The following is a 12933-nucleotide window of genomic DNA, read 5'->3' as shown; positions in this document are numbered from 1 at the left end:
TTTGCTGAGATCAACCTTCATACTTGGATTTGTGTAAGAACTGGAAATATCTCTTATTGAAAGCTCTAAATTCCTTATTTGAAATACTTTAGTAAACTTCAGAGAAGAAATTTTAACTGCCTTATAAAAATGAGTTTAAAATGTGTAATATTTCAAGTTGATAAGATTTCCATAAGTACAAACGTCTTTTTTTCTACATTAATTTCTTTCTCTTTTAAACTTTTATTTTACCATTATTTTAAATGAAGTCTTCTTAGGCAGCTGCTTTGTGGACTGTGACCTTTCATATTTCCAATTTGATACTGTAATCTTTCCCCTAATAACTTATTTGATTGTACTAAATTTGGAGAGTGTTGAAATACAAAGGTTTATATTTATCCTCCAAATGGTATAAAATCTGTAACAAATAATGTAAATGAAAGAAATTCCTAAAACATAAGCTTTATGACTTAAATGTTGTATAAGTTATAAGGGATTGTGTAAAACAGATTAATTCTCTTTGTTCTAGTAGAATATAAGTTCTACAGAAATTCGGTCCTCTTAATCTAAATTTCAACACAATTTTGGTGGCTTTTCCAGCCAGAGGAGAAGGGGGTTATTTATAGACTCATTAGTCCACAACCTTCCTTGTCCCCAATATTTTGATAGGTCTATATTTTCTACTTGAAAGATATCTTCCTTTATTATTTTGTATAGTAGTTATAGTGTTTTTTTCTCCAAAGAACTTCAACCCTACTGTACTTGATCCCAATGTAAAAAGAACTTAAAAGGTTAAAACATTCACATAGAAAAATATCAAGGTAAAGGAACAGGAAAATAAAGAAGAAGGTATAGAAAAAGGAAATCAAATTTGGATACATTGAATTTCTAAGAAAAAAACTGAAAAGGAATTGTATGGACCCAAAAATTGCCAAGGATTGGCGACCCGAATTTTTTGCCTTTCTTTTTTTTCTATGTAATATCATTTTATTAGGTCCAAATCCTAAATTCTTATAATATCAGTTTTGATTAACCCACTTATTTCTCTCTCATCAAGGAAACATTTGGAATAAAAATCATTTATCTCCTATAAGCACTGATAAATTTTGAATTCCATAGTGGAATGACTTAGCAAAATTTAATTCAGTTTTGGGGAACTTTTAGGCAATGAATTTTCCTGATTTTCAATATTTTAATGTAAAATATTTAACTGTATACTTTCCTACTTTACTTCAATAGAGATGATTGAAAATAATTGGATATTTACTTTTTGATTCAGAGTTTTACTATGGAAATCAATTATTGTACTGTGCTATAAAATAATAATGCTCACAACATGGTAAGGTATGTGGGATGGTTTTTCCTTTACTAGAGAACCCCCCCCCCATTTAATGATTTCTCATATTGAATCTCATATATTTTTTCTTTCTTCTTTTTAGTGAGTAACATTTAATGAACATCCTTTGGTTTGGTGCTATCAAGGTGCTTCCAACAACAATCTCTATTACCAACACCCCTCCTATTTTGTTGTTTCTAATTTATTATAGATTAGGATACCAGACTTGGTCAAGTAGTGTGTAAAATAAGAGAAAGTATGTTTTAAGATCAAAGTGTTGTCCTTTCAGTAAAGTACATGGATCTTGTGACATCTATATTGGCTGCCTTCTGAACAAGGCTGTGTTCTGAACATTGGCTGTTAAGATAATTGAGTTTCATATTCATGTGCTATTCTACTGCATTTTACTTTTTCATGGGTACATGGTATAAATATCTAGTAAACTATATAAGTATGAATGTAAAACTATAAAGGTAAGCCATACATTTGCAATGCACTAAGATCAATCTTAAAATTCCTGTGTTAAGATAGGTGTTATGATGAGAGTATGGTAGGTTGTTTTCTCAGAAATCTTGTCCAGAGCTGACCTCCAGATGTTTTAGCTCTTGAGTCCATGTTTTACCAGTTCACTATCCTTTCCCATTGACATTTTTAAAATGTAAAAAATTATGACCAAATACGTCATATTTCCTATGTGTACATATTTTTCTTATTTGAAAAGCCATAACATAGTAACTTATTTTGATATGTGTAAATCAAAATACACATATTTTGATTTTTTTTGAACCATAATTTGAAATTATATCTATCCCCCAGTATTTCTCTTTGAAACCTTTTAGTTTTTATCCTATGCCTCCTTCTCTTGTAATATTTATATTTATTTGTCCCTCTGCTTGTAATTCTCACGCCTGCTTTTAGTAAAACAAAATAAGAGTGAGTTTTAAATTCCACAGTCCCAAGTGAAGCAAAATGGAGATAAACATCACAGTTTCTGGAACACTTTCTTTATTAGATAAGTACTAATTATAAAAGCAAAATGACCAACAGAGATGGCCAACTCCATTTCAGGAGTTTCACACCGTAGAGGAAGGAGAATGTGCTTTGAAATTAGGTTAGGTTGATTTTGATTCCTTGCTCTGCCACTAGCTGGCAGGATATCCTTCCACAAACTACTTAATATTTCTGAACCTCAGTTTCTTCATTTATACTATTAGAAAAATAATACCAGATGAGCTAATATATATATATATATATATATAAACACATAATTGGGATTCAACACGTTATTTTTATTTATAGTATTTACGACATTAATGTTGTATATAGTATAAATATACATTGAAAATTTGATAATTTATGTGGTCTTCAAAAGCAAATTTCACAAAATTAACCAAATACACCCTGCACCGTGTTTGTGCAAGGCTAGTTTATTTAATGTTTTCTCTTATTTATTTTTTCAAATTCTTGATAGATTAATGTGTTTTGGTAGCTTATAATGTGGTATACATTTTGAAATAATTATAAAGTTTACTAATCTTTTTATGGAACATAATATTCTTATTGCATATTTTAAGAATCATGATTCAGTGTAATAATACTAAGATTATTATAATAAATTACTTATATAAAAGTACGTATTTTGTAATCAAACCCTAACTACCAACCATGGATACTGTTTTTATTAATTCTTTTGCTTTGAAAGTAACACATATTCTCCATATAAAATTTGGTGAGAAGAGCATGAAGAAGAAAATAACTACCATAAATTAATGACAAACTGAGAAAAATATTTGCAACTTGTGACAAAGTGTTGCTATTTCCAGTAGAAAATTGCTCTTATAAATAAATAAAAAACCCCAAATACCCAAATATAAAAATTAGTAGATGTAATGGGTAAGCAACTCTCTCAAAGTAATAGAGTAACTATAGAAACTCAAATCACAACAGCAATTATATACCTTTTCTTAATTCCTGGTCTAGTAGAGACTACAAAAAGATAATACAAAGTGTTGGTGAAGGTATAGGGAAACCAAGAAACTCCTATACACTGAGGGTACTTTGAAAATATCAAAAAGCCTAATAACTTTCCTTATATGATAATATTTTAATAGGCCAATAGGACAAAGATGCATACACAATGATGTGTATTGCAATAAGGTTTATAATAGAGACTATTTCTAAAAGAATCTAAATATCTAGCAATATTGTTATATTCATGGAACAGAAATTGTTAAGATTACTAGTGTATATTTGTTTAACAATACTTTTGAACCTTTTCCAATATCCATAAACATCTTACTTTTAGTATGCTTCTAATTTTTCACTATTATAAATAAATATATGATGAACATCTTTACATATAAGCTTTGTATAAATCTAGGATTACTTTTAGGATAAATTTCCAGAAGGATATAAATTTCAAGGGATATAAACATTTTTAGGGTTCTTGCTAGAGGTTAATTGGATGGGTTTTGAGGAGGAGACAAACAATACAATTCTCCTATGAATATTCCTAGATATTTATTAAGTGCCAGTCTCTGATCATCTCTGATCTTATACTTTTACTTTTTCTTTTATTGTATCTTTTTTTTTAAGTTTGTATAGGCCTTGATTTTATGACAAATGGGAATATAATGTATCACACAAAATTGTTTTTTCTTGTTAACAACTTCTCTATAATATCATTTGTTTTATTGTTTCAGACGTGGGTTGGCAATAAGAGAAGAAAAATGAGTAGTAAGAATTCTGAATCAGGAGCAGCAACAACAGGAACTGTTTCTGGTGCTTCTTTGGTAGCTCCAGATGTTACAGTCAGAAATATGGTTAATGTTGCTCCACCCTCAAGCCAACAGTCTTCTTGGACATCTCCCAATAATGACGTCATTGTAACTGGTATATACAGTCCAGCCAGTTCGTCAAGCAGACAAGGGACAGCCAAACATACAAGTACACAAATTACAGAAGCACATAAAATCCCTATTCAGAAAACAGCCAGTAAAAATGATACTGAGTTTCAGTTGCACATTCCTGTTCAAAGACAAGTAGCACACTGTAAAAATGCCTCTCTGCTCTTAGGTGAAAAAACAATTATTTTGTCAAGACAGACAAGTGTGCTAAATGCTGGAAACTCTGTATACAATCATACAAAGAAAAACTATGGAAGCTCTTCAATGCAAGCCTCTGAGATAACGGTACCTCAAAAGCCATCTGTGTGCCACCGACCTTGCAAAATTGAACCAGTTGGAATTCCAAGATCATATAAGCCTGAACACATGGGTTTAGCATCACATAACTTGTGTGGGCAAAAGCCACCTATTAGAGACCCTTACTGCAGAACACAAAACTTGGAAATCCGTGAAGTATTTTCATTGGCAGTTAGTGATTATCCTCAGAGAATTCTGGGAGGAAGTGCCCCACAAAAACCTCCTAGTTCAACAGAAGGAACTTGTTTGTCCATTGCAATGGAAACTGGAGATGCTGATGATGAGTATGCCAGAGAGGAAGAGTTGGCATTGATGGGAGCACAGATACCAAGCTACTCAAGATTTTATGAAAGTGGCAGTTCCATTCGAGCTGAGCACCAAAGTACAGCTTTGCCCGGACCAGGAAGAAATATGCCAAATTCACAAATGGTGACTATTAGAGACTTGTCAGACAATGTACTGTATCAAAATAAAGAATACCGTTCGACACCACAGACCTCATTACATTCAGCATCTACTACAACGTACAGTAATACAAACCCATCACGGAGTAATTTTTCTTCACATTTTGCATCATCAAATCAATTGAGATTATCACAAAACCAAAACAATTACCAGGTAATGTGTAAATTTATTTTTAAAGGTTTTTTAAAAGTTTGGTATAAAAATTGTGTGGGTCCAATTGGACTTGAGACTTGGGTCACCCAACTTATATTTTGAAGTAATTTAATATTTTTTGCTTTAAAGTGGTGGTTTGGGGACAACTCTTTAAAGAATCTTGTGCTTTCTTTGTCATGTTTAAAAATGATGAGTGGTTTTTTTCATAGAATATGATAATTTTTATAACATGGCCACTTTCTCCTGACATTTAAAATAAATTTGTTAAGGAAATAGTAGCCTTATGGGAAATGTCATTTCCCATCACTAACATAGGACTAAATTGGCTAGAGTCATCCTTTTGAACATAGATTATTCTCGTAATGATTTTGATTTGCACTTTGGGAAGATGTCACTAGATGAGTGGTGCTTTCCCTGGGTACCTAGCCAGACAAGTCAGTCATTTCTCTAGGTGACAATGGTTGAGAAAGCCTGCAGTAACTCAGCCAAATGCTTTTTCTAAAATTAAATGCTTTATTAAAACATTAAGTGCAACATTAATCAAATTTCCGTTTAAAAAATGTTTCTAGGGAAGAGACATAGAGTAAGAATTAAAACAGGAGTCCCCATGTGGTGCAGATTCAGTCCCTGGCCAGGGAACTTCCATATGCTGTGGGTGTGGCCAGTGGAAAAAAAGAAGTAAAACAATTTTAGACATGTGCAAAAAAAGGGGCATTATTTATTGTTTCATGTATTCATTTGTTTAAATATGCATCAAATAGTCTCAACAGTGAAGTATAAACCTACCACAGAATGTATCCTAAAGTCATACATCTTCTGTCTGAAAAATTTGCTTCAGAGAATTTGAATAGCAGGGCATGAATGTTTGCTGTTTCCTTGCTACTAGCTAGACCCTTTAATTTGTTCACCACAGTATTTTTTTAAATCTGTCTTTAAAATGCTTCCAGGCTATTCTCAACATATATAAGGAACTGTCTTCTCTAGACTTCCTTTATCTTATAGCTCTCTGCTACAAAATGAAAAGCATTAACAGAGTATAGGGAAATATCCCTCTGGCACCTCCCTCTAAGAGAAGAATATTCCATCATCATCTTTACTAGTTATTTCTTATTAGGACCTTTTCATTTTTCTGTATTTGCTTTTTCCTAAAGCATACTTAAAATAACAATGAACCATACTTTTAAAATCCTCCCTGATGTCCCCTTTCATTCACCTCTTTTGTACTTCTTTGGCCCTTCGGTGTTGTTCCTAATAATAGTAATGATAATAACATTTACCATTTGTTGAGGGTCTTGCATGTACTAGACACCATCAGTAAATTTATATACCTGATCTCATTTAATTTTCATGGCAATCTGGTCATACAGGCATTTTATGCATATTTTAATATCATATCTAAAATCATACAGCCAGTATGTGAAAGGACCAGGATTTCAACTCAGAAATATATGTGTGGTTTTTTTTCTGCTTTACTAAACAGCCTAAACATTTCAAATTTAATAGAATATTTGTAGGCTTGAGAACACAGAGGGTTTTTTTTGTTTGTTTGTTTGTTTGCCTTTTCTAGGGCTGCACCCACAGCATATGGAGGTTCCCAGGCTAGGGGTCCAATCAGAGCTGTAGCCGCCAGCCTACGCCAGAGGCGCAGCAACGTGGGATCCAAGCCGCGTCTGCGACCTACACTGCAGCTCATGGCAACACTAGATCCTTAACCCCCTGAGCAAGGCCAGGGATCGAACCTGCAACTTCATGGTTCCTAGTCAGGTTTGTTAACCACTGAGGCATGACAGGAACTCCCAGAGTTTAATTTTTTAATTTTTCATAAACTGACTTCTCCCTAAAGGATAATTTAACCTATAATTTTACCTTTTTATGGTCTATCTCTTTTCCTGACAGAACTTATAAAGAAATTAAATTTGTTTTATATAAAGAGCCTTTTAAATGGAATAAAATTTAGCAACATTTTTTGGAACCGTGATCTCTTTAAAGAAAGACAACCCAACTTAACAATTTAGAGCATGGGCTTAGAGCCATACAGACATGGAGTCAAATCTAGGTCAGCCACTTTAAACCTGTGTGACCTCAAGCAAATGTTCATAACCTCTCTGTGTAATAGCTTTCTCATCGGTATAATGCACGTAGTAACACCTACTTCACAGGAATGCTGTACATGAAGTGGTACAATCTCTGCAAGGTTCCTTGTACATTTCCTGGCACATAAACTCTCTTGTACTCACGAGATCATATTTGGAAAGTTAATGAAACTTTGCTAGTCCAGGTCTTCTTTACTTCCATTTCAAGTAAAATATTGCATACCCCACAATCAGCACAGGGTGGTTGAGGAAGAAATAGCTAAAGTGCTGGAAAGAAGACTCACCATAGTCTATATATTATTAAATCTCACCATAGTCTATATATTATTAAAAGCCCATATATTCATGTTATATTATACCAGATCGCTTCCAACTTTATTTGAGTCAGTATGGTGAAGAATCTTTGCATAGAACCTTTGGGGCATCAATTTGCCTAACCTTTCTTTTAATTAATAGAGACTTTAGAAAAACAGGCAGCCTGAAACGTGTAGTCCATGAAGGTTAATGCCTCCATCCATTCAGGCTTCTATTACAAAAATATCATATATGGGGTGACTTAAACCCATCACACATTTATTTATCATAATTCTGAAGTCTGGGAATCCCAAAATCAAGGTGTTGGCCAATTCGGTGTCTGTCGAGTGCCCACTTCCCAATTTATAAATGGCTAGCTTCTGAATCTTCATGTGCCACAAGTGGCAAGGGAGCTCTCTGGGGTCTCTTTTGTAAGGACACTAATCCCATTCATGAGGGCTTCAGTCTCTTGACCTAGTCACCTCCCCCAAAGTCCTACCTCCAAATATCATTACATTGAGGATTAGGTTTCAACATATGAATTCAGCTGGGAAATAAACATTCAGCCCATGGTATTTATCCTCCAAGATTTTGATGAAACTCTATTACCAAGCTGTATTGTTGTTAGAGACTTAGAAGGATAAAACTTATGACTATCTTGTCAACTTTATAGCTATGAAACTATAAGCAAGGAAGGAATTATCTTTAGTTTCTGACCCTGGGACTATATAACAGAGATATCTGCTGCCTTTCTGCTATACCAGGAATCTTCAAGCCAAGGTGCTCTTCCTAGAATATAGTCCAGTTCTAAGCTGTATAGGTGACTGAATACAAATTGAGGAAATTCATGAGGATGCTAAAAAGTTGAAATTCTCTGTTTTAGAGCCATGTTGGAATACCCTATTAAGAGTTGAAGTGGTAGTGGAGTTCCCATCATGGCACAGTGGTTAATGAATCCGACTAGGAACCATGAGGTTGTGGGTTCGATCCCTGGCCTTGCTCAGTGGGTTAAGGATCTGGCGTTGCCATAAGCTGTGGTGTAGGTCACAGATGTGGCTCGGATCCTGTGTTGCTGTGGCTCTGGTGTAGGCTGATGGCTCCAGCTCTGATTAGACCCCTAGCCTGGAAATCTCCACATGCCGCAGGAGTGGCCCCAGAAAAGGCAAAAAAAGACAAAAAAAAAAAAAAAAAAAAGAGTTGAAGTGGTAGTAAGGGAACTGTCAGGAAGTAGCTATCCCAGGATACTATAGCACAGTTCTATTTCAAAAAATTTACAGGCCAACCTGACTCCTTTGAGGCTAGGTTGCCACCATATTGGTCTCTGAAGTGCCATTCACTTTTCATACTATCTCTGTCAGTCCACTTATTTATCTTGAGTGCTGTGTTGATTACATATTAATAATTGATGTTCATCTATGTGAAGATGTTGGGGCATTTTTGAAGACAAGTGCTATAAGTTCAGGATTTTTTTGGACTTATTGTTGCTTAATTTTTAATTGAATTCCTTGAGCTCCCTGGTGGCTCGGTGGGTTAAGGATCCTGCATTGTCACTGCTGTGACTCAGGTGGCTGCTGTGATGCATGGGTTTAATCTCTGGCCTGGGAACTTTTTAATGCTTGAGGCACAGTCAATAATGATAATGATAATAATAATTATAATAATAATAATTATTATTATTATTAACTGTATTACCAAGTCTCATGAACTTCATAAGAACTTAGAAGTTAACTGAAGTAGAGCACTTTGAACTTCCCTTATTTATTTGTTGTCCTTTTTTTTTGTCTTTTCAGGGCCATACCTATGGCATATGGAGGCTCCCAGGCTAAGCATCAAATTGGAGCTGCAGTCACTGGCCTATGCCACAGCGACACCAGATCTGAGCCATGTCTGCTACCTGCACCACAGCTCATGGAAATGCCAGGTCCTTAACCCATTGAGTGAGGCCAGGGAACCTGTGTCCTCATGGATTCTAGTCAGATTCATTTCCACTGAGCCACAAAGGGAATTCCCTGAACTTCCTTCTAAAAGTGCTAATGTATTCTCACCAGTGAAAGTGCTTTGGTAGTGCCTCCCAAATTTACTCAGTATTTTTGGACTTCACTGCATTTTTTAAGTAAGCATGGAAATTTGATAGTTGTAAAAATTTTAATCATCATGACATTCTAAACCAATACAAATCATATTTTGACCTGAGGAAAGTGAGGGCCAGTAAGATTGAATGACTTTGCTAAAATAACTCTCAGGCAAATACTAACCTTTAAAAAGTAACAATAATAGATATAGTTAGCATGGATAATTTTTAAATGACTTTATTGAGATGTAATTCACATAATATAGAGGTCATACATTAAAAGTATAAAATTAAGTAGTTTTTAATATATTCATAGAGCTGTTCAAGCAGCACTACAATCTAATTTTAGAGTATTTGGTTACTTCAGAAATAAAATACATACTCATCACACACAAAATCCCACATCCTAGAACTAGACAACCATTAATCTTTCTCTCTATATGGATGTACCTGTTCTGAATACTATTATAAATGGTTTAGTACAGTATTATCGCTTTTTGCGACTGGCTTCTTTAATTTAGTATAATGTTTGCAAAGTCCATGTTGTAGTATGTATCAGCACTTAATTCTTTTAGATTGCAATATGATATTTCATTTGGTACATATAGCATAAGTTGTTTATCCATTCATTAGTTGATTTGGGTTGTTTATATACTGTCTATTATGAATAATGCTGCTATGAACATTTGTAAGCAAATTTCTGTGTCTGGAAATATGTTTTCCTATCTCTTTGGTATTTATCAGGGGGAATTTCTATGGCTCAACCACTGCGAATATGACTGTGATGGAGAAAAGGAGAGGGGCTTGTAACAACCAACAGATCTTGGCAGACTACATTCATACTTGCACTACCCTGAGAGTAATCCCAACCAACAACTTTGCTCATTTGCAGAACCAAGTTGGGGGTTAATTCTGACCAGGAAACATCGTGAGGTACAGATCTGCCTAAGTTAGATCCAAAAAGGAGGGGTTTTGCTGGCCCATCTGCTGTGGAGAGTGTCTTCTAGTCCCATCTGACCAGAAAATCTGGGACAACTCCTAAAGATATGGGCCTCAGTAGCACTTGAGCAAAGAGGTAGGCAGACAGAACCAATAGTTTGAAGAACAACATTAGTGGCCCTGTTAAATCACGGAACTTGAAGTATGGGTTGGTTTGAGTTAAAACAACAAATAAAGAGCCTTTCTGACTTTGGAGGTAGTTCTTTTACTCAGCCTATGCCAGGAAAATAACTCATAGCACCACCCATTTCTGTGTATAGCCTTTATTCCAATTGAAGAGGGAACATATCCAGAGCATATGAGAAGGTGTATGGCCCATCCAAAAGCCTTGCTTACAGTGGAACTTAAGTAAAGAGCACAATCCATGGCTTTCTCCATCTGCAGAATAAAATCTGGAACCTTCTATGGCCACAGAATTCAGAACATTATCTTGCCTGATTTGGGTCCTCAAACAGAGTGATATGCAAGTCATGAGGCCTGTTCTGCTTCCCTGACAAGGCAGGGAGTCAAATTCATAGTCATGCCTACTCTGGATTATAATTCCCAGTCCTGAGCACCTGGTTAGCCTGAAGAATCCAAGCAACTGCAGAGCCATAACTTTACATGGGCAGGAAACCAAGCCAGCAGTTCTATCCAACTATTCTGAGCTAGTGGCACACACCCCCATTCCTGTTCTCAAAGCTCTTTAATACTGGCATTGCCCCAAAATAGACCATGATAAAAGGCCTACTTGCCCAAGAACATTACCAGCAGACATGACCAAAATTCCAGCCTGAGTTGATGCATGAAGAACTATCTCTGCCAAAGAGAACCTGTAAAGTCTGAGAGGAAAGTTACTCAAATGCAGATACCAACTTAAGTAATCAAGAATCCCTAAAAAAATTGGGTAAGTGTGACATCAAAAAATAAAAGAATATAGCTTCAATAACTGACCCTAAATAATTAAAGACCTATGAACTCTCAGAAATAATTCAGAATGATTATCTTAAGGAAGTTTAGTGAACTGTAAGAAAACACAGAGACAAAAACTGAATGACATAAGGGAAGCAATGTATAAACAAAATAATTTCAATAAGGAAATGACAACCATCCATAAAACCAAAGAGAAATCCTAGAGTTGAAAAATAAATAACTGAACTGGAAAATTCAGTAGAGGTTTAAAAAGTAAATTTGAACACGTGGAAGAAATATTCAAAGACCAGGAGGACAGGATAATGGAAATTACCCAGTCTTAGGAGCAAAAATAAAAAAGAATGAAAAAGGGTGAACAAAGCTCATGAGAATTATGGGACATGATGAAAAGTCAATTATTTTCCTTATGAGAGTTCCAGAAGAAGAAGAGAAAGAGAAAGGGAAAGAAAGTATATTTAAAGCAATAATGGCTAAAAGTGTCCTGAGCCTGATGAGAGAAAAGGACATCCAGATCCAAACAAATAGGTTGAACCTAAATAGGGCCACAGTGACAGACATTATGATTCAATTCACAAAAGTCAAAAACAAAGAGAATTTTAGAGCAGCAAAGGAAAGAGAGTAGTTATATATACATTTATATATAATGATTTTAATTTTTTCCATTATAGCTGGTTTACAGTGTTCTGTCAATTTTCTACTGTACAGCATCGTGACCCAGCTACACATCATGTATATTCTTTTTTCTCACATTATCATGCTCCTTCATAAGTGACTAGATATAGCTCCCAGTGCTACACAGCAGGATCTCATTGCTAATCCATTCCAAAGGCAGTAGTCTGCATCTGTCAACCCCAAGCTCCCAATCCATCCCACTCCCTCCCCTTCCCCCTTGGCAACCACAAGTCTATTCTCCAAGTCCATGATTTTCTTTTCTGTGGAAAGTTTCATTTGTGCCATATATTAGATATATTTTTAAAAAAACACCCATACAACTATTGGTGGATTTTAGAGCAGAAAGTTTTCAGGCCAGGAGAGCATGGAGTAACATATTCAAAATATTGAAATATGTCAGCCAAGAATACCATACCCAGCAAAGCTGTCCTTCAGAAATGAAGGAGGGATAAAGCCTTTTCTAAAGAACCAGAAGCCATTGAAGTTCATTACCACCACATCTGCCTTACAAGAAATGCTAAATAGAGTTCTTTGAGTGGAAGTGAAAGATATTAATTAATAACAACATACAAACATAGAATGGTAGCATAAATCTCACTGGTAATGTTAAATAAATAGTTATAGTCTGCAATGTGGTAATAGTGGTGCATAATTTACTTTCAACTCTAGTTTAAAAGTTAAAAAACAGCAAAAGTAAGCATAACCACAATAATATGTAATTAATTACACAATATTTTTAAAACATGTAAATTGTAA

At 34.9% G+C, this 12933-nt stretch overlaps 1 protein-coding gene across 1 annotated transcript in view; it reads left to right on the top strand.

Annotated features, from left to right (window-relative positions):
- Window positions 1-12933, top strand: part of HDX (highly divergent homeobox) — a 156981-nt gene that overhangs the window by 28192 nt on the left and 115856 nt on the right. The window contains exon 3 of the mRNA XM_021079848.1: window positions 4018-5217. Within this exon, the coding sequence (XP_020935507.1) occupies window positions 4018-5217 (1200 nt within the window). The remainder of the gene's footprint in view (window positions 1-4017; window positions 5218-12933) is intronic.

Source organism: Sus scrofa, chromosome X, assembly GCF_000003025.6.
Source record: "Sus scrofa isolate TJ Tabasco breed Duroc chromosome X, Sscrofa11.1, whole genome shotgun sequence".
Taxonomy (NCBI): domain Eukaryota; kingdom Metazoa; phylum Chordata; class Mammalia; order Artiodactyla; family Suidae; genus Sus; species Sus scrofa.
The sequence above is the reverse complement of the archived record's forward strand: the minus strand, read 5'-3'. Positions and strand labels throughout refer to the sequence as shown.